The sequence below is a fragment of the Bos indicus genome, chromosome 10 (assembly GCF_029378745.1).
Source record: "Bos indicus isolate NIAB-ARS_2022 breed Sahiwal x Tharparkar chromosome 10, NIAB-ARS_B.indTharparkar_mat_pri_1.0, whole genome shotgun sequence".
NCBI classification, from domain to species: domain Eukaryota; kingdom Metazoa; phylum Chordata; class Mammalia; order Artiodactyla; family Bovidae; genus Bos; species Bos indicus.
The window spans coordinates 88,255,527-88,277,478 of NC_091769.1; the positions used below are offsets into that span (position 1 = coordinate 88,255,527).

The window sequence follows — 21,952 nt, forward strand, 5'->3', positions numbered from 1 at the left end:
GAATAGGTTCTAGGATTCAAGGGAAGCAGCCGGGCACGCAAGATCAGCCCCATGGGACTCCCACAGCCTGTCCTTGGCCCCCTTGCCACTCTGGCTGACCTGTGTCTGGCATCTCGGGCCCAGGGGAGGGGAGGGTCTTGTGATGGCTTCTGAGCCTGCCTCCGTCTGCCGGCCCCCAGGGCTGCTCTACCTGTGCATGAAGCACGTCACGGACCGCTATAACATGTACTACTCGTACGCGCCCACCAAACTCAACGAGCAGATCCACATGGCGGCCATCCACCAAGCCATCTTCGCGCCACTCCTGGGGCTGGTTTGGATGCTCTTCTTCTCCATCCTACGCTTAGGTACGTGCCGAGCCCCCCCGGCCACCCCGCCTCTGTTCCCCCACCGCTCAGTCGCCCCTCACCGACGACTCTTGTTGAAGCAGACCAAGCCCTGGGAGGAGCGAGGTGTTCCTTGTGGAGCACGGCCACGCTCAGCGCCTCTGTACGCCCAGCGGGCTCGTGTTAGAGTCCCGGCTGACCTTGGAAGTTAAGGGTGGCACCGGTGTGGTCCAGACCGTATACATTTCGCTTTACAATTTTCAGGGAAATCACCTCCACAACAAAAACATCCTACTCCTTCATTCTAACTCAAGGCTGGCAGGAAATAAAATTTTACAGTATCTATCATCAGTCAGTTCAGTTCAGTCGCTCAGTCATGTCTGACTCTTTGCGACCCCATGGACTGCAGCACGCCAGGCCTCCCTGTGCATCACCAACTCCCTGGAGTTTACTCAGACTTATGTCCATTGAGTCTGTGATGCCATCCAACCACCTCATCCTGTCATCTCCTTCTCCTCCCGCCTTTAATCTTTCCCAGCATCAGGGTCTTTTCCAAGGAGTCGCTTCTTCTTATCAGGTGGCCACAGTATTGGAGTTTCAGCTTCAGCATCAGTCCTTCCAATGAATATTCAGGGTGGATTTCCTTTAGTATTGACAGTGGGTTGCCGTTTTTAACTCCAGGGTGTCTTCTCAGGGATCAAACCCTCGTCTCCTGTATCTCCTGCATTGGCAGGCAGATTCTTTACCCCGAGCCATCTGGGAAACCCCTGGCAGACTTCATTTTTTAATAAGACTTTTCTGCTAGGTATAAAAGACTACAGATTTATTATCAAAAATAGAAAAAAAATGGAAAGATTAGAGTTTGAATGCCTGGTATCTCACCTACAGCCTCCCGTCTGCTGCTCCCAGACCTCACTCTGTGCATGTGTTTTAGAGGACAGGGCAGAGTAAGAGGGGGTTTACGGATTGACTTTACAAAACTGTGGATCCGTTTTATTCTAGTCAGACTTACAGCCCGAGTTTTTTCACTGAACATTATGCTCTGAGCAGTTTCTTGCATTATTAAAATACTGTTAGAGCACGTGTCTTTTAATGGCTGCATTAATTTCTGCCAATTTTAGTCAGTTCAACGTTGTTGGGATATTGAAGTTGTTTACCATCTTTTGCTTTTATAATAACACAACGATAAACGTCATTTTGCAATAACTTCCGACTGTAAAGACTGATTTTTAATATTCATGTACTTAGAAAACTGCCGTCGTGAAAAGGTTACCAAACATCCCCAAACGAAACATAAGTGACTTTTAAATTCTGAATTGCTTTTCCGTGCTATTAGCACATGTAATAGAGTATGCTTACTTCAAAAGGGCTTATGAGAGTTAGACAAAGACAAATTTCATATGATATTGCTTCTATGCAGAAAATTATACAAAGGAACTTATCTACAAAACAGAATCAGATTCACAGATTTAGGGAATGAATTTATGTTTACCAGCAGGTAGAGCAGGGAGGGACATAGTAGGAGTTTGGAATGGAGATGTTCACACTGCTATTTTTTAAAACAGATAACCAACCTCGACCTACTGTATAGCACAGGGAACTCTGCTCAATATTCTGTAATAACTTGTATGGGGAAAAGTATTTGAAAAAGAATAGATACCTGTATATGAATAACTGAATCCCTTTGCTGTACACCTGAAACTAACTCCACAAAGTTAATCAACCGTAGTAGTCGTCATGTCAGTCACTCAGTCGACTGATTGTGACCCCGCACACTAGCCTGCCAGGCTCCTCTGTCCATGGGATTCTCCAGGCAAGAATACTGGAGGGGGTTGTCATTTCCTTCTCCAGAGGATCTTCCTCACCCAGGGATCGAACCTGGGTCTCCTGCATTGCAGGAATCTACTCCAATATAAAATTTAAAAGAATTTAAAAAAAAAGGGGGGGGGAGGGCTTACAAGGGAAGGTGTGGGTCAGTCACTGCATTTGGGGACAGGGACATAAATGAGTGACCTGAGGGAGTGACATAAATGACTCAGATACTTCCCAGGGACCGTGATATGGAAGGTGGCTGACATCTAGAAGGACATTTAATGGACACCTAAGTGGCTGTTTGAGTAAATGAATTTTTTTCGTGGAATCCGCCAGATGCCGAATTCTAAATTGGTCAGGTAGCACAGAGAGATGATGTTCCTGGGTGGGGCTCATTGATTATGTGGTTAAGGGGAGAGCTGGGCAGAGACATCTCTGCCCTGGGCTCCAAACTCCTGCACAGGTGCCGGGCCAGGGCCCCAGGCATATGTCAGCCCGGCCAGCATCTCTGCCAGCGCCCCGCACACAGCTCTGGTCCTCAGGCACCAAGCCCACGCCTCTCCTCCTCCTTGCAGGGTCCCAGCATGCCATCACCATCTTCTCCCTCACCACCCTTATTGTTTCCATAATAATGGCCTGCGTTGCCACATTCCTGGGGAAGATGTCGAAAAGGACTAACTATGAGGTGAGTTGCCAGCCTGCCTTTCCTCCCTCAAGTTCTCCCCGGGGCGCACACAGCTAGAGGACCCCCCCCCCCGCCTGGGGCGCCCACAGTGTCAGAGCGACGAGAGGCTCTTGCCTTTCTCTCTGGTGGTGGGATGGGCAGAAGGTGCTGGGTGTGTATTCTGTGTGTGTGCTTGCACTGGCCCCAGAACCAGGCCTCCCAGGGCAGAAGACATCGTCCTCTCCTCTTCCCCCCTCTAACGTCTCCTCCGAACCACAGGCTGGCCCATCCCTCCTATGATGTGAGCCTGTCCAGCCACAGAGCTGCTGGGGCCATTCCAAGGGATGGAGGGTTGAGAGAAAGGATGGAGTGAAGGAGTAAAAGAGGGGGTGGTAAGAATGAGATCCTGGGGAAGGGGAACAGTTATCTCACTTTGAAGAATCTCAGGATACTCTGGTCTTGTCTGGAAGGGAGGCCTGGTCCTCTGGGCCCCATGACTCCTTTGACTCTTTGCCGCATTGTTGGTTGGTCGCTAAGTCGTGTCCGACTCTTTGCAACCCCGTGGACTGAAGTACACCAGGCCTTCTGTCCTTCCTATTTCCCGGAGTTTGCTCCTGTTCATTGACTCAGTGATGCCATCCAACCATCTCACCTTCTGATGCCCCCTTCTCCCCCTGCCCTCAATCTTTCCCAGCATTAGGGTCTCGGGGCCCAGCCAGTTATTAGAGAAGGGAGCCCATCCATGCCAACAGAACTATGTGCTCTAGATCAGCACTTCCTAAAGTGGGGTGACTTTAGAAGCGTACTGGAATGATTTCCAGTGGACCGAAACATTTTCTGTTTTTCATGGTTATACCTTTATTTTTCTAGTTGACCTTGTTTATGGCAGCTGACACAGGATTTTTGTTTATAATAGTGAATTATTTCCTTTTCAAATGAATTTAAATAAGAAAGAAAGTTGATTTCAAGTACTAGCATGCTACTGAGCTGGAGAAGGGAGCCTCTGAGAAGAGGATCTTCTTGCTTCCGTGGTCCCATCTCTGGGGTCCTGGCATAGGTGCTCACTCCCTTTCTCCCCGGACCCTCCTCCATCCCCTGGCCTGAGTCCATGCTAGTGAAGCACCTGGGCAGACAACATCCGTGGCTCTTCCCAATGCAACAGTGTCGTGGGATCTGGTTGCTCAAGTGTCCACTCTAGAGACAGAAGGTGACAAGGGACTCAGACCTTCATCTCAGATAAAAGAGAAAACCTGGCAGGGAAGAGGGTATTGTTGAAGTCAGGGCTTCTCCTGGAGTCAAAGCAGCAGGCTCATCTTTGCACCACAGCTTCCCACAGCTCTCATTGTGGACCTTGGGGATGGAACCTTCCAGAAGGGTCTCCCCAGCATCCCAGTCTTCACTCTGTCCCCCGAGGGTTCAGCCCGGCCAGCTGGGCTGCAGGTCTGGAAAAACAGAAGATGAGTTGAAAGGGAGCGGGGGGCCCCTTAAGCCTGAGGTTAGGGTCCGGGTTTCTCTGGATATGGGGAGGGCGGGGGTGGGGCGCATTCACTGACCCTCCCTGTCTCTCCCACCGCCGCAGCCCGAGGAGATGGAGACCGTGTTTGACCTGGAGCCTAGCAGCACCTCCTCCACGCCAACCTCCCTTGTGAGTCAGTGCCTTTGCCCTGGACAGGTCGGGGTGGGGAGGTGCGGTGCTTACAGGGATGGGCTTCTCCAGCAGCCTTGTGGGGGCACCAGTGGTTAGAGTCCACCCTGGGTATCGGGGAGGAGACGGGGTGCCCGGGACTCCCCCCTCTGACGCAGCAGGACTTGGCCCAGGTCAGATTGCTGCCGTGGCCCTGGCTGAAGAGCCTTCAGAATGATAGAAGATCCGGGAATTTCTACAGGACACACTATAGAAGGAGCTCAGAGAGGAAGAGAAAGGGCAGGGCGGACTCAGCCTCAGCGAGCTCAGTCGTGTAGACGCAGGGGTCTGCTGGGGTCCTTTGGCCTCAGGACCGAAGGCTGCTGCCAAGGGCACGGGTGCCAGGCAGCATGGCGCGGACAGAGCTGCCGCGAGCTATTGGAGGTCTGCATGGAATGGTAAGACGAGTGAGCCCGTCAGCTTGAGAGGAGACGAGGCTGGACTCCGCATGCAGGGGTCCAGCAGGCTGGGCGCTGGCTCCCACCCTCGTGGCTCAGCCTGGAGATGGGCATGAGCGCACGCCAAAACCTGGCCACACGGATGGATGCTGGGCTGCCGAGGCATGCACTGAGCTGGGTACTGGGTCGGCCCATGCCCCGATGCCAGGGTGCCTTGGAGGAGCACTGAAGAAGGGCACCAGCCAGCCCTGGCACTCAGGGAAGGCTTCTTGGAAAAGGGGAGGTCTAACCAGACTCCCGGCATGGAAGAGTTAGGGGTTGCCGGATGGAAGAGGGTGTCGGGGAGAGCACTCTAGGAACAGGGCCAGCCTGTGCAAAGGCCCAGAAGAGAGAATCCAGGGCATCAGGGAACCAAAGACAGTTTTGGGCCGGGTGCAACTTCAGAGCGGGCAGCACTCGCAGAGTGGGTGGGAGAGGGGACCCCTTAGACAGCAGTGGGAGGACGTGCCCATGCCAGGCGCACAGAACTACAGGCCTCGCTCTGAAGCGAGCCCCACAGAGAGGGCCCAGTGAACTCTGGGGGGTGGCAGGGGAGACGGAGCTTCAGTACCAGGAGAGACAAAAGTTTCGAGCAGGAGTCTCTCTCCACGTAGCCTTTCTCCTAGGGCCCTTCTAAGATGACCCTTCCAGAATATTGTCAGCAGTTGGTTATTGAAACCTTGCAAACTAGACGCTTCACCATTCTTGCTCTTGATCTTTGCACTTAACCCACACTGCGGGGGGTTTTATCCTCATTTTACAGATGAGGAAACTGAGGCTCAAAGACCTGACTTAATTTAGACCCTAGGGTACTACTGTGCAAGAAAATGGCAGAACAAAGTTTGAAGCCAGGTCTGCTAGACTCCAGAGTGTGAGCTTTTTTTTTTTTTAAAGAAATTACTGGAATTGATTTTTTAAATCTTTCATTATTATAACAGAGGTTTCTGAGCGTTGTAGCTAACTATGGGAAAAAAAACAAGCCAAAATAAGAAAATAAAAGTCCATATTTCTACCACCTACAATGACCACTGACACCTCAATGTATATTCTTGCAGATATATATTTCTTCTAAAATGTCGTAACACTGCACACTGTTTCATAACCTGTGTTTTTAGTTAACAATCTCCGTCTTCCTGCATATATACGTTTTTACCTCTTCAAATACCTAGTCCATATTCAACTTGCCCTACGGTTCCAGAAATATATTTTGCAGCTCATCCAAACCAGGATCCAACCCGGGGTCTGTGCTGGATTAATCTGGCCCCTGCCCATGTCCCTTTTATTTCAGCACCATCTCTATTTCATGACTTGTTGGAAAGACCAAGCCTGTAGTCCTGCAGAAGGCCCCATCTTCTGGCTTTTTCTGGCTGTTTCTTCATGATATCTTACAGGAGGTTACAGTATCTCCTGTATTTCCTGAAAACTAGAAGTTAGATTCAAAGGCTGGAATTGAAGATTCAAGTTCAACACTAGGGCCTAGAATATCACCGGCAGTGCTCTGTGTCACACCAGGAGATATATAATATCCCATTTATTGCCATTTATGATGCTAAAGTGACTCCCGGGTTCAGGGATGACTGCTGGCTTTTTCCATTTTTCAGTTACCATTTTTCCTGGAGGACCCAAAAGTCATCTGTGGGGTTGACTTTGGCCCTATGAAAATATCTAAATTCTATTGCAGAAAAAAATGTTCCTTCATCATCTAGGTCTGTTTAGTCTCACTCTAATAAACTCCTACAGAAAAGGTTTCATTCTATCCAATAATTACCTGTTTTCAAAATAAGGAGTTGGTTTCAAAGTCCCTTCAAAGGACGACAGACAGCCCATCCCTGTTACTTCTTGTGTTTTTCTATTCGGCTGTTGTCCCAGGCATTCCTGAGCCCGGGCCTGGACTTCAGAGGTCTCATGACCAAGACCTCAGACGGCAGCCTCGGTTTCAAGTCCTCATTCACGGGCCGGCCAGTGACGCAGCCCAGGGTGTTGGATGCATCTCTGAAGCTGCAGTAGAAAGTGCACTAGCTCAGGAATGGGGGTTCCCCCCAGACCCCAGTGTCAGGGAGCCTGTCATCTCCCCTGGGTTCAGCCGGACCTGGAACCAAGACTGAACGGCACGTGTGCTGAAGGAGCACTGGACTGGGAGTTAGGAGACCGCTGACTAGCCCAGGGAACATATAGGTGCCCGCGGCGTGCTCGAGAGCAACCGGGAAGGCAGACTGGGCCGGCTGGCCAGGACGCGGGCTGCCAGAGGAGGAAGGAGCCACGGCTTAGAGGGTGGGGGCCCCGAGAAAGGTCAAGCGTCAGGGCGGGGTGGGCAGGGTTGGGGGGAGGGTGTGCCCAGACGGACGTGACCTCGCTTCGCCCCGGGTGTGACCTCGTCCCATCTCCCTTCTTTGTCCTGAGCAGCTGTATGTGGCCACCGTGCTGCAAGAGCCGGAGATGAACCTGACCCCCGCCTCCTCCCCAGCCCAGCCCACCTACGGCACCATGAGCAGACAGCCGGAAGAGGGAGAAGAGGAGAGCGGTGTGAGGGCCTTTTCGAGGGAGCTGGACTCGGCCCGGTTCCAGGAAGGGCTGGAACTGGGGGACCAGAGCCAGTATCACTGACCAGGACCCAGGCCTCCACCTGGCAACTCCAGCCGGGAGTAGCTGCCAGGGGAAGGGCCTGGCAGAGAGAGGCAGCAGGGCACCCTGGCCCGACCCCCCAACACATCCTGCAGACTTTGGGAAGGCTCCAGCAGAGCCCTGGCTGTATCTCGGCCACGTGGAGACCCCGGCCTGCTGACCAGCTCGAACAGGAGACGCTGGGCAGTCTAGAAGGGCCCCCCCAGGATGGGACGGAGGATACAGGCAAGCCCTGCCTCTTGGCAACAACGGCTGGAGCCCAGAGCACAGAGACTGAAGGCTTGGAGGGCTTTCCTGGGGTCACGAGGGAGAAGGTGTGCCTAAGGAGGAGGCAGGAAGAAGACTCTCTGGGATCTTCCCCACCCTTCCACCAGCTACCCTGCCCGAGGAGCTTCTGCGACTGCCCTGCCCCACCCCTCCTCCCAGCCCCATCCCTCCTGCAGTCTGCGGAGGACCCAAGACACAGAGGACCACCTCCTCCCAGCTTCCCCACATGGAGAGCCGCAAGGAAAAATCCTGCACCCCACCGGCAGGAAGGGATGGCTGAGACCCTAGACGGGAAGGAGGCGACTGAGCCCCTTTCTGTCCCCCGCTCCTCATCAGGGGTCCCAGGAGCCGCAGGGTAGAGACTTGTTCTCTTGTCTGTCCCTGCAAAGGTAGCGGGGCTCATTAAATGGGACCTGTGTGCATTCTGATGAAAGCAACCTGGGCTGGCTACTGTCAGGCGGGAGGGGCAGAGGCAGAATTCATGGAGTTGGCGGGGCGGCGGGGAGGAGGGGGTGTCTTCTCCCAAAATGCCAAATGATGAGAAACCAGATATGCCTCCCCCAAGCCCCAGGGCCTAATGAGAGGACCCCCAAGGTCAAGGATGTGGCTGCTGAGAGCTGCCCCTGCCTCATACCCATCTGAGCGCCTGAGCCCCCAGCCAAGGTGGGGGGCATAGATTAGGGTGAGAAGCCCATGCTGCAGACCAGGCACTGACTGGCCTTTCCCTGGGCTCCAAGCAGGATCCATGTCTCCTTTCCGGGCTGCCCTGCACTCTGGGCTGAAGAGTGCCTCCGGCGTGGTCCTGGCTCAGACACTGCGGATTCCCTGTGGGTGGTGGAGTCGGGGGCACCATGTCCCCCATGGACAGGCAGACTCAGGCTTCCCTCCCAGGGCGGCCACCAGCCGGGGCCCAGAGGAGCCGAATCCTGAGTAGGAAGGACTCTGGTGGCACCCTCGCCCCAGGCAGGGAGTTGCAGGCCTTGGCCTCCGGGGACAGGTGGCCCACCAGGACCACCAGGCGGTCAGGCCGAGGGAGACACAGAGAAGGGCTGCAGGGGCCACGGTGGGCCGGGACGAGCCGCGCCAGGCGGGGTCTGTGTGACCTAGGGCTCTCCTGAGCTCCGTCCTCCAAAGGCCTGGATCCCTGCAGCCAACCTCCTGAAGGTGGCACTCGGGTCCGCCTCGCATGGGTGTTGGCCACCAGCTCCTGGGCACATGGGTGCTCCTGAGCTCAGATCACTTGAGCCTCACTTCTGCTCCCCTTGCTGCCCACATCCTGGCTCCAGAAGCTCCAAGCTTAACCCCAGAGGAGAAATAGCACTTGAGGGGCAAGAAGCCCTGCTCTGCCCCCACCCCACCACCCCACCACCAAGACCTCGGCCCCGACTTCGGCACGAAGGCTAATTTCCAGAGAGAGCCTGAGTCAGCTGGGGGGAGGAGGGGGTCTTACCCTATCCAGGTCTGAATAAGGAGGAAATTATCCCAGCCCCCACAGGCCTGCTCCCTAAACATTGCACCAGCCGTCAAGGGGAAGGGTCCCCTCCAGAGCAGAGTGGTCAGGACCCCCAGCCTGGAGCCTTGTTCGCCACAGGGAGATGGCGACTCTGGCACCCCTACCCACCGCCAGCCCCCAGGTGTCCGGCAGGCATGTCCTGCCGGAAGTTGGCCTGAGGGCTCCTTTTCTCTTGGCACCTCTTGCTGGCATCCAGCCCCCGTCTCGTGGTCCCCACTGGACCAGTCCTGCGGTGGCTGCTCTTGCCTCGTCCCCCTAAGTCTGCGGAAGCTGCGTACGGGAAGGGTCCCAGCAGATAACACGGCGGCAGGGCTGGAGCTGCCGGCTCTGAACCTGGGTCAAAGGTTGCCTGGTTCTGAAAGAAGATGGGGAGGGTATTGGGAGTGTTGGAGTCCCCTGGCGTCTCTGTTCTTCCTGGAGACCCAGGGCAATCAAGCGGGGCCCCGGCCACAGCCGCTCCACCTCGCGCGGCCACTGCTGGCTGCGTGGGTGAGCCTGGGGCCTGCCACGGCACAGCCAGGCCCTCCTCGGGCATTTCCCTTCCAACCTGCACCCTCGGCCCACGCGGGTCTCACCCACTGGCCTCCGCCTACCACCATCCACCCCATCCACGGTCCCCTTCCCCATCCGCCCCCTGCCCCATCTGTCTCCCACGGCCTCCCCCAACCCCCAGAGCCTCAGACCTGCTCCTCTCTGGAGGGAGCTGCCTCCCAAACTGGGGATTGCCTAGAGTCTTCGAGAAGCGCCCCTCCCTGGGCCTAGGGCAGCTCCACACCTGCCTGCCTCTTCCTCAGATGCTTCTGGAAGCGAAGTGCCTATTAGCAGCATTGCATCCTCTGGGGACCCCAGTGGGGCGTGTGGACTTCCCTTGGCCACCACCACTTAAGGAATGTGCCAGAACGCCGAACCTTCTTGTTATTAATGCTATGACTGTGCCTTGAATAAACAAGTCCTCCCAACCTCAGCTGGCCTGTGCCTCTGCATCTGAACCCACCCAGCAGGGCCTCCCATCCATCTGGAAGGAGCCGGAGCTCCCGGAGGTGGCCAGGCTGGAGCACACGTCTTGCGCTGTGGCTTTGGCGCCTGAGACCAAAAGCTGTCTCCCTGGGAATCCCTTGAACCCTGAGGCTTTCCCTGGCCCCTGGCCTCAAAGGGGAAGGAGGCCTGGCAAGCGCTGCCTGGTCTCCTGGGGAGACCAGAAGTCCACTGCGGGTGCTCTGAAAGTCCCCTGACCCGTCTGCTAAAGGTGTGTGCTCAGTTGTATCTGACTCTCTGCGACCCCACGACGGTAACCTGCCGGGCTCCTCTGTCCGTGGAATTTTTCAGGCAAGAACACTGGAGTGGGTTGTCATTTCCTACTCCTGACCCAGGGGTCGAACCCATGTCTCTTGTGTTTCCTGCATTGGCAGGTGGATTCTTCGCCACTGTACCACCTGGGAAGTAGATGAGAACTTTCTGGTCCCTGAGCTACCTAAGAAGCCATCAGGCAGCCTCCCCTGGGCAGCACAAGCTCCAGGCTGAGTGCTGCTCCCTGAGAGCTGGCTCTTGGCCCGATGAGCAGCTGGACTTGACCCATGGAGGCCCCCGGCAGAGGCAGCAGGTGAGGCTCAGGTCTGTACCAGCCTCGGCCAGCGACACAGGGGCAGGGAGAGGTTAGGGAGAGGTTGGGCACTTGGGCTGCCGCGTCAGGCCTGAACGGAACAAGAAAACCCTCTAGCAAAGGGTAGTTATGTCAGCTGTCGTGCCCATGACAAGGAGGAAAACTTCCCTACCCTGGGGGACAATGACATGTCCTCGCCTAGGAGACCAGGATTCTGGGCCTTTCTCTAGGCAGCGCGATGTCCCTGCACTGGTCACCTCACCCTGAAAGCAGGAGGACGGGAAGACAATCGCTCAGTCCATTATTGAATGGAGCAGATTCAGCTGCAGGGATAGAGGGAATGGGGTGTGGAGGGGGGCTTCCTCCGTCACTGCCCCCTGTGAGGGCAGAGGGCACTCTCAGGGCTCGATTTCCAAGGGGTGCTCGGGAGCACCCTTGCCGGACCTTCTCCCCAAGCTTTCATGGTCCACTCATGGGCGTGGGCTCAAAGCTGCCCGTGGTGTGAGCCTGGCCAGGGGTCCAGGCCCCACGCCCCGGACCCCTGTCCCCTCAACACTATTAGTTTCCGAGTGGAGTCAGATGAAATCCACAGAGACACTTCAGTGGAGAGGAGAGCAGGAAGACCACCCTGGCCGGACGAGAGGGGCTGGGTTCCACGGCCTGGAAACAGGGGTGGGGGCTGTTGGGGAGGGGAACTGGGCAGATGGCCAGGAGGGAGGCCTGGTGCCAGGGCAGTCCAGGATGCCAGCACCCTCTTCTTGGAGGGTGTTGGAGCACCACCCTGAGTGCCGGGCTGGGGTCTGCAGGGCTTGGGAGGAAGCAGAAGGGCCCTGGGTTCCCAGAGGCTCTGCCTGTGGAGGCCAAGCTTCTGGCGGCTCCCGGCCACCTTCCCAAAGCCGTCAGGGAACTCTGTGCTGGCCGACTCTGCCAGCAAAGCTCGCTCTGTAAAGGCCCTGGGGAAGCGTGGTGGAGTCCGGCTTCTGGGAAGACAGCACGCAGGTTTTTTTTTCAACAGAGGCTGTTTTCTGAACATCTGAGATACCGTGGCCTTGACAACCAGCAGCCCAGCCTCTCTCAAGCCTCAAGTACTGGGTCTCTATTCCAGCTGCTGGTGGAAGTCTCCTTGGAGATTGTAAACAATCCCAACGTCCAGGCCGCCTCACTGAACAAGCCAGAATTTATGAGGTGGGGCCCGATCACCTCTGTTTCACACAATCCCCCCAGTGACTCTGGGGTGCAGAAGGGTTGAGTGGGCGAGGCTCTCCTGAAGCCATCAGGAAACCATCCCAGCCTCCCGGAACCAGGGCAGCTGGTCCCAGCACCTCACACTGCCTTCCCCTCCGGGAAGGGGTTGTCATTTAGTTGCTCAGTCATGTCCGACTTCTTTTGCGACCCCATGGACTGTAGGCTCCCCTGTCCAGGGGATTCTCCAGGCAAGAATACTGGAGCAGTTTGCCATTTCCTTCTCCAGGGGATCTTCCCGACCCAGGGATGGAACCCACGTCTCCTGCATTGACAGGAGGATTCTTGATGCTGAGCCACCGGCAAAGCCCCCTGTAGCCCGTGAGTGAGTGAAGTCGCTCAGTCGTGTCCAAATCTTTGGGACCCCATGGACTGTAGCCTACCAGGCTCCTCTGTCCATGGGATTTTCCAGGCAATAGTACTGGAGTGGATTACCATTTCCTTCTCCAGGGGATCTTCCCGACCCAGGGATTGAACCCGGGTCTCCCGCATTGTAGACAGACGCTTTACCGTCTGAGCCACCAGGGAAGCCACCGGCAAAGCCCCCGGTAGCCTGTACCTAGTTACAAATGCACAGGCTGGATAACCTCTCATCCCTTCACTCTGCCTTCAAAGAGCTGAAATAGCAGGTGCCTGGCAGATAACCAAAGGTTAGGCCCAAGGAAGCATTTGCCGTTGGGCTTACAGTGATTAACGCCTAGCGCGGGTACAACTTCTGTTGTAATCACCTTCCTTGGCAATAAGTACTACTGTTGGGTCGGAGAGAGACACAGACCAGCCTCGGGGGTCACTTCCGCCTAGCTCAGCACCTTCAGCCATGATTTGAAGCGCCCCTCCCCTCCCCTCCAAACACAGAGCCCAAAATGCCTTTCCTGACAGCCTTCCCATGTCGATTGCAATGGAATGTAAGTGCAATTAACACATTTACGTAGTGGGATGTTGGGACAGGCGCTATGAAGAAAAAAACAAAGCAGGATGGGAGAGTGTCTGGAGATGGGGAGGACTTGGGGCAAGCTCCGGGGGAACCAGACATGTGAGCCAGTGGAGGTGGCGTGAAGGGGGCGGGAAAACAAGTGCATGAAGGGGCCAAGGATCAGAGAGGAGGCCGCAGTGGCCGGAGCAGAGTGAGCGAGGGGCAGAGGGGTGGGATGGGGTCTGAGGGGGCAACGGGGCTCCATGGGCCAGGCCACTGGAGGATTCATAGCAGGGAAGAGACACCCCCTTACAAGCCGCAGGGAGGGGACAAGACGGAAGCAGAAAGCCCCCTTGGGGGCTGTGATGAGGGCAGCCTGGAGCAACCACACGGTAGCTCAGACAAAGAGAGGGTAAGCAAAAGAGGAGAGAGGGAGTGAGATTTGGTACAGGGATTCCGGATTCCTGGATAGATTCAGCGTGAGGTTTGAGCAAGGAGGTAGAATGACTCCCAGTTCTTCAGCCCAAATAACCAAGTAAACTGGTTCACCACGGTGGAGAAAGCTGGAAAGGAGCATGTCTGGGAAGAAGACCCAGAGCTCCACCTGGGTTGGGTTACCTTTGAGATGGTGCCCGATGCGAATGTTGGGCGGGTGGCTGGAGACAGAGTCTGGAGTAGAGGCGAATTAGGCTGGAGGGGTGAACTCTGGTGCCTCAGCATCTGGATGGTGTGGAAAGCGTGGGACTGGCTGCGACCTCCAGGGGTGCAGGCAGAGGTGCGGAGGCGGTCGGAGGGAGATGGGGAGGAGAGTCTGCAAGGGAGACTGAGAAGGAGCTGCAGAGAGGAAGGGGGGAAACCAGGAGAGCCTGGCGTCCTGGAAGTCAGGGAAGAAAGGGACTCAGAGGGGAGGGCGTGGGGTCACCTGAAACCACACTTGACAGTAAATACGGGCAGAGACCAGCGAGCTCAGAGATGCCACCAAGAGGCACCAGCCAGGTCAAATGCTGGACAAGCCATGGAACAAATGACCAGGTTTCACCCACAAATCAATGGCACAGGGCAGAGAGCAAGAGGCTGGAAGAAAACGAGACGTTTAAGAGGCACAACCAGTGTGTGACCCTTGATTACATCTTGAATTGAATGAACCAGCTGCAGAAAGACATCTCTGAGATACCAGGGAAATTCAAATATGGACTGTGCATTTGGCGATGTTGAGATAACTGTTTATCCTGGTGGGTACTTTGATGGCATGGGTTAAGAGGTTTTAAAAAAAATTGGCTAGAAAAGCATATGGAAGACCTTATGGGTGGAAGAACACGAAATCTGGGATTAGCTTTGAAACTGTCCAGCAAAATTAGAAGTCAGGAAGAGGTCTTGAGTTGCTCAGTGTGGATGCAGGGGTGAAGGGTGCCTGGAGATCCATCAGGCTCTGATTTCTGTGTATGTTAACACGTCTCCACTATAAAAAGTTTAAAAATAAAGAAAAAAGTGCTCACCAAAGTGCTCAACTCGTCCAAGCGCTGCTGAGCAGAAGAGCAAAATGAAGCCTGGGACGCAACCCCTGAGTTGGGCAGGATGGAGGCTACTGGTAACCTTGATGGTGAGCTGGGGGCGGGGGAGAGAAAGCCTGGCAGAAATGGGTTCCCATCCTCTCACGGGAATGAGGACATGAGAAAGACAAGGAAGGACAACTCTTTTGGAGACACGCACAAGTGCAAGAAAGACCTTCAAGAAAGGCAAAAGCACCCATGCTTAGGATGGCTCCAGACACATTGGAGGAGGGGGTGCGGCCCATCCGGAGCCAGGTCACCCCGTCTCCGGTGTGGGGGTCAAGGCTTCAGGAGCCTGAGGCTAGGCGTGGCCACCTGAGTCTGAGCCACTCTTTGGTCATACAGCAGAGTGGGCCCCCCCCGCATGGGAGCCTATGGGGATCAAGAGAAAAATCCCTTTGATGCTCCAGTGGGGAAAAGCATTCCTAACATGCTCCAGACCCAAGGTCTGCAGTCACAGAGCCGGGCAGGCCTGGCCTCCAGAGCTTAACAAAAGTGAGGCCTTGGCTGCAGCTAGGGAGGCTCTGCTAACACTGGTGGCATTGGTCTTGGGCTGAGAAAATCAGACCTCAGGGTGAGGACAGCTGGCCCGGGTACAGCCCCTCCAGCTACTCACAGCCCAGCTCCAGGGCCCCACACATAGGAGGCCAGGAGTAAGTGAGGAGCAGGCAGGGGGTAACCCCAAGCCTGCTTGGATGAAGGCCACTCTTAAAGTCACTCACTCCCCATTTACCTGGCTGTCTCTCTACGGTTGCCTGCCTGTTCCTCCTGACACACACACACACACTTACTTACACTCACAGCTGGTCTTCAACTCCAATATGTATACCCCAGCTTAACACATTTAGTCTCCCTAAAAAGTCCACTCTGGGATTGGCACCTACCTCTCCAAAGAGGTTCTAGAAGCTTTCTTCTGAAACCCTGCAAGATTTGTTGCTGTGCGCTGCTGTCCTGACACCTAGCCCATTCAATTCGTGGCCTCACCCTGTCCACCAGCGCGTGGCCTCCCAGACCCCCGGCCAGTGAACTGCTTCAGACTCCAGACGTAGGGGTATGTGTTGAAATAAACCAACCCCCAAATGTGTAATGGCACAAACACAAGTTTGTCTCTTTCCTAGAAAATTAAAATGAATGAGCCCCTGCACTACATTCAGGGGAAGCGCTTGGATGCTGCAAGGCACTTCTAATTAGGGGGTGCTGTCCTGCAAGCAGTGATCCAGGACTCAGGCTCCTTCCACCTTGTGAGTCTGCCATGTTCAAGGCATGGCCCTCAAGGTCACTGAGATCTGCATCAAGATGACTGGAGGATGACAGAGCACAGAGGAGCAGGCAGGAGTTTGGGGGGACCAGGTCTGGAAGTGGTACACATGTCCACACATTCCATTGGCCTGAACTCAGTAGCATAGCTCACCTAAATGCAAGGGACACTGGGAAATGTAATCAGGCTGTGTGCCCTGCCAGCCAGTTTCCACCACAGACCCCTTGCTCCATCTCAGCCACTGGTTTCCCCACACCCCTCCCTTCTTTTCCACCCACTCTGGCCTTGATCCTCCTGACCCCGACCTCCCACATTACCTTCCATCCACCACCCTGCAGCTTCATCTGGACACAAGCCAATGCCAAAGAAAAGACCAGTCCCAGAGGGTCAGAGAGGCACACAGAACAGGTTTATTTCTCGTGAGTTTATATAACCACGGCACTCAGCAAAAGATAAAAGTGGAGACAGTTCAGAGCGTGGGAAGGGGGACTCTCCTGCTGTTGTCCATCAACCCTGCTAAGTACAGGCACACGTGTGTGCATGCTGTCGCTTCAGTAGTGTCCGACTCTTTGAGATCCGATGGACCATAACCCACCAGGCTCCTCTGTCCATGGGGATTCTCCAGGCAAGAATACTGGAGTGGGTTGCCATGCCCTCCTCCAGGGGATCTTCCCAACCCAGGGATCGAACCTGCATCTCTTACATCTCCTGCACTGGCAGGTAGGCTCTTTACCACTAGCGCCACCTGGGAAGCCCAGGTACAGGCACACAGCAGGTATTAAATATAGGAGCCCTGGACCTGCTGTCGGTGTGGGCAGAGGCAGAAAGGGGTGGGGGTGGGCGGGGGATAAGCCTCAGGCTCTGCAGGAGTCAGGGCTGGGGAACAGACTCAGGTCTCTCGAGAAGGAAGCCCCCAGCTTCCTGGCCCTTCCCTAGCCCACCCACCCTGGCTGGATAGCTGCTTCCTACAGAGATACAGGGGAGTTCCCACCTGACACGAGAAAAGAAAAACTACTTTATCGGGGGGCATCTGAGAGGTTGCTCCCCACTGAGACCTGGAGGGGCCCCGTCACAGAGCCAGCTGGTCTCCCGGCCACCTGCTCCGGCTGCCTGGGATTCTGCCACGAAGGCCAGAGCTGTCCCGCGCCTCTCTCCTTGTGCAAAGCAAACACACTGCTGGGAGAGAAACGTGCTGAGGGCAGGAGAGCTGGAAACGTGCTCGAAGCTCAGCCAGCCCACTGCCTGCCTCAGCCCAGGCTCACCCGGGCAGGGAGGAGGATGGGAGCGCCCACCCCTCAAAGCCCCGTGCCTCCCCCCACTCTCCCTGGGCCCCATGCCACCTCTGCCGCCAAAACACTGCTCCTCCTCCTGGAGGAGGGTGGGGGGGCCAGAGGGGAAGGCTGGGCTGGCAGAGAGGAAGCTAGGGGAAACTCGAGGAAATCGGAAAGGAAAAGCCACCCCACCTGCGATTGGGGGTGAGCAGGACTGAGGCCCAGCCCTGCTCCATCACCTCCCTGGCACAGCCAAGGGGACAAGGACCACAAGGCAGGGAGGCCTAGGGGAGCCTGGGCTACAATGGACACAGACCAACAGACAGACACAGACAGGCGGGGGCGTCCACCAGGTGGAAACCGCTGGGCAGCGCCGCCTCTTACTCGCCACCCCAGCCCCGACTCATGGCCTGCACCACGGCCCCGTAGAGCTGGCTCCAGGCAGCCCGAGTGGCGGGTGTGAAGGCAGGGCCCAGGCACTTCTCCAGCATGTAGAGCAGGGATTCACCCACCGTCTGCAGAGGCAAGGGGGATACTTGTCATTTCTAGGTGCAGGGAGGCATGCCCCCATTCCACAGTTGAGAAAACAGGCTGGGGGCTGGAAAGGACTCCTGGGCTTTTTGGCTCTCCTGCACGGGGTCCATGCTTCCTGAGCAGGATTCTGCCCCCCAGTCCCTGGGTGCCACTTAAAGGTGAGGCTTTAAAGCGAACGAAGCATTTCACTCCACTCCCAGCCTCACGACTACCCCATGAGTGGGGGGTGAGGGGTTGCCTGGCACTTCCAGCTCACACCAAGCAAAGTCACTGTCCCTCCTGTTTCCTTCTCTGCAAGACAGCAGTCATGAGGTTAAGAGCACAGGCTCTGCCATCCTGAGTTCACTTTCTGACTCTAGTGCTTGAGAGCTGTGTGACTTTGAGCAAGTTAGGTAACCTCTCTGAGCCTCAGTTGCTTCATGAGTGAAACTTTCAACTCATCAGATTGTTGGAATGATTAAGAGATCATCTACTAAAAGCTCTTGGCACAGCATCTATACCCAGTAAGTCTTCAGCAATAATAATGGCTCTCATTTTTTAATTATTAATTATAAAATACAGTGTATTTATTCCACAAATATTTCCTGAATACACACTAAAGGCCAGACGCTGTACTAGTGCTGGGGATGGAGAGAATGACAAGACAAACTCAGTCCCTTCCTCAAGGTGCTTACATCTGACAAGGTGATTGGACCATGCGGTGGGCCATCAGGTGAGTGGTCCCCTGTGAGGGGGCCCTCAAGGGTTCACGCCCTTGACACGGGGCTCATCCATGTGACTGGCTTTGGCCAGTGGGGCATTAGTGAGTGATACAAGCAGAGGCTGGCTTGTCCTCTTAGAATACGCCCTCCTGGAGCTCAGCAGCTACTCTGGAATGAAGCTCAGCTCCACTACCGAATGATCAGGGGCCACAGGGAGAGAGATCCCAAAGGATGACAGGCCATCTTGGACACTGCAGCCCCAGCTGAGCTCCCAACTGAATGCAGTGCACACGTGACTCCAGCCACAGCACGTGGGACGGAAGAACCGCTCAACTGAGCCCAGGGAAATCAGAAGTCATTGTTTTAAGCCAGTTTGGTTCTGGGATGGTTTTATGCATGCCGATATAAAACTGAGCAGCAATCCCAGAGGCTCCTTCACTTTCTATGGGTTCTAAGAGAAACCACACCAGAGAAGAAAAATTGGAGGCTCAGAGAGGTCAAGGCAGTGCCAGGGTCACACAGCAAATACCTAACAATGCAGTCACCTGAAGGTTTAGGAGAGGGAGAGATGAACAGGTGGACAGGAGGGGCCTGGGAGAGAGTGGTGGCCTCAGGCCAGGAGCTTTGGAGAGAGAAAGGGCCCCTTTACCCACCGAGAAGGAGCTGAGCTTCACGCCCACTGCCCGGTGCTTCCGGCCCAGGCCGGCCAGGTACTCCTCCAGGGAGGACAGGTCCTCCACATTGGTCACCGCAGCATCGATCACCAGCATCACCTGCCAAAGTCAAGGTCGCGGTGAAACGGAGATCAGAGCAACTCCTTGCCCCTGCTCATAACCAGTGCCGAACCTGGGGGTCCCAACCAGAAGGAAGAGAAGACCCTTGTTTATCTGGGATCAGAGACAAAAGGCAGCCTGTGTCTGTCTACAGCAGGCGTTCAGCATATGGTAGCCAGACTACTAATGTTAGGCCATGAAGGAAGCTGGCTTCTGCTGAGGGGCTCAAAGCCCTAGACACACCTATTGGACAGTATTATCCTCCTGGGACAGGGGAACGCTGAGGCCCTGTAAGAGCCACCAGCCTCTAAGAAAACCCCAGCTTGGTTTTTACAGGGAAATGGTCCCTGATGGATCAGCACTAACACCACCTACAGGAGCCAAGGGACGAGTCTGAGGGCAAAGGGCTGAGCTGGGAGCAGCTGGCTGACTGGGTGCCCCAACTCTGCCCAGTTCAGCACAGAGGGAAAGCGGCAGATGCCTTCGACAGGAGGGAGCAGGAGAAGGGGCACAGCCCAGGGCTGGGTCAGGATGCCAAAGGAATTCTCCCACCCCCGGTTCTCTCTCTCCTGTTCTCCCCCAGGAAGGCCCTCTACCTCCCCTCACCTTCCTGATGTGGTCCAGGAACTCGGGGGAAGACAGGCAGTCCTCTGGGCTGGAGAACTGGCGGCAGTTGTACTGGAAGAGGGGCAGCAGGTCTGGCTCCAGGTCAAACAGCCTGCGCGGGGAGGCCCGGTGTCAGCCCTGGGGGGGTCGCCCCTCCAGGCTCCATGGGCCCTGGCTGCCCTGCAGCAGGGGAAGGTGCGCAGAGCCTGGGGTGTAAACTCCAGCTCACCCTCAGCCTGGCATGCATTGCTTGGCCAGCTTTGCCGCTGGCCCCTCTTACCTCTTCTGCATCATGGAAAACACATGTTCCCCAGGCCTCATAGGGAAGCCCCTCCCATAAACCGTGGAGGGGTGTGGGCTGGGACAGGCAGGGGTCCTCAAACAGGAAGCCCGGAGTCCTTGGTGGGGACTCCCCCTCCCGCCGTCTGTCTCCTTCTCCTCCCCTCTCTCCCATTCTTGGATCAGAACCCCCCAGTCCCATCCTGTCCAAAGGCGCTTGGCCCAGCAACGATAATAATTAGTATTCAGAAGCCCTAACACTTTCTGAGCATTGAGTACCTTGCACGTGGTTTACGCAGGTATCCCCTCACAATCCTAAACAGTGGGTGTAACTGTTACCCAATATTATAGAGGAGGAAACAGAAGCCCAGAGAGGTTGATCATTTGTCTCAAGCCACACAGCTTGGGAGCAGCATGGCCAGAGGGTGCCTGAGAAAAGAGTGGGTTTGGGGAAAGCTGGAGGCCCAAGTATAAGCTCTCCTCCATATCTGGGAGGGAGACTGTAAATTTAGTCCCTTTTTGTTTGCAAGGGGGAGGCTTTACAAAAACCTCTTCAGAAGTTCTGGGCTGGCTTAAAGGAGCCAAGGCTCTTGAAAAACCATGGTGAGGGGGCATGTCTTCTTGGTGAGGGCAGAGGGGCTACCTAGACACCCTCAAGCTGAGGTTAAAGGCAGCCTCCCCTCCCCTCTGGGGTCTGCACACTCCCTCACCCCTCTGGGGTGGTGAGAATTGAGCATCTGTCCTCCCTTCCCTGGAGGGTCTCAGGTCCTAGCCTGGCATTTCCTCGGAAAGCTTTATCCTGAAGTTGATTACTGGAAGTGCACATTTCCGGGGCCCAGACCCCGTGCCCTGCGGGCCAGGCGCCCAGTACAGTCTTCCCACGCAGGCCCTTGGGACACCTGGGTTTCTCTCCGTAGGGACAGCGGTGGGCACCCCTGCAGTCATCTCCCAGGGAAAGAACACTCAGGAGGCACACGGCCGGGGAGGGGCCGCAGCGCGGGGCCCAGAGTATAGGGAGATGGGCGGCGGGAGAGGACCCTGGCCGGCCCCCAGAGAGCTCCGCTGGGAGCGGGGTGTGCGCGCTCGCCAAGACGTGCCGCGGCCGCCGCGGGAAGAGCCGCAGGGGCTGCGCCACTAGTCGCCGCGCCCCGCTCCTCCGGCGCCGGCTCGGCCGCCTCCGACTCATTCCTGGAGAGGCACCCCGCTCCCCGCACCCCCGGGGACGCTCGGGCCGCCCTCACCTGGCGAACAGGACGGTGCCATGCTCCAGCGGGCTGCGGCTCACCTCCCGCCAGCTCTGCCGTATCAGCTCGGGCTCCGGGAGCTCCATGCTCGCCCCGGGGATGCGGGGCGCAGGGCTGGGACCCTCGGGGCGCGGGCACCGTCACCGCACGTGCCGCGCCATCTCCGCGGCGACGCGGCCAGTCGGCGCCTCGGCCACTCGGCGCCTCCTATGGTCCCCGCGCCTCGGCCGGGGCGCCGGGGGCGCGGGGCAGGGGGGAGTGTGTGGGGTGGGGCGCGGATGGTCCAGCCACCGTTCCTTCCCCGCCCAGGTGGAGGCGCCCCCGCCGGCCCGGCGCTTCCAGGTACCCCCGCTCCCGGCCGCTATGCCTTGCGCCCCGCCCCGCGCCGCCCGCCTGGGGCTCTTTAAAGCCGCCGCGGCCCCCGCCCCTCTCCATCCGGATAGACGCGCATCTCCGGGCGACCGACTCTGGCCGCGGACTTGGCGGCTTGGGAAAGGACAGGGCTTCAGAGCTTCACGGGAATCGCCGAGCCTCTGGGGAGCTCGGTTTCTCATCCGGTGACAATTTTACCACTTACTAGTTAGGGCAAGGAGAAGGAAATGGCAACCCACTGCAGTATTCTTGCCTAGAGTATCCCGTGGACAGAGGAGCCTGAT

The 21,952-nt window shown here is 56.4% G+C and overlaps 2 protein-coding genes across 13 annotated transcripts in view; one reads left to right on the forward strand and one right to left on the reverse strand.

Annotated features, from left to right (window-relative positions):
• TMEM63C (transmembrane protein 63C) overlaps positions 1–10,289 on the forward strand; it is an 86,355-nt gene extending 76,066 nt beyond the window's left edge. For all 12 annotated transcript variants that reach the window (XM_070797911.1, XM_070797908.1, XM_070797905.1 and 9 more), the window contains 4 exons: positions 180–347; positions 2,714–2,823; positions 4,382–4,447; positions 7,327–10,289. In XM_070797911.1, coding sequence (XP_070654012.1) covers positions 180–347; positions 2,714–2,823; positions 4,382–4,447; positions 7,327–7,527 — 545 coding nt within the window. In that variant the 3' untranslated portion in view covers positions 7,528–10,289. The remainder of the gene's footprint in view (positions 1–179; positions 348–2,713; positions 2,824–4,381; positions 4,448–7,326) is intronic.
• A 5,986-nt stretch (positions 10,290–16,275) lies between these two features.
• Positions 16,276–21,673, reverse strand: NGB (neuroglobin). The gene is made up of 4 exons (XM_019967989.2): positions 21,294–21,673; positions 19,774–19,885; positions 19,048–19,167; positions 16,276–17,674 (listed from the first exon to the last, which is right to left on the reverse strand). Exons 1-4 carry the CDS (start codon positions 21,380–21,382, stop codon positions 17,540–17,542), a joined length of 456 nt encoding a protein of 151 aa, XP_019823548.1. The 5' UTR covers positions 21,383–21,673; the 3' UTR covers positions 16,276–17,539.
• Positions 21,674–21,952: the final 279 nt, after the last annotated feature.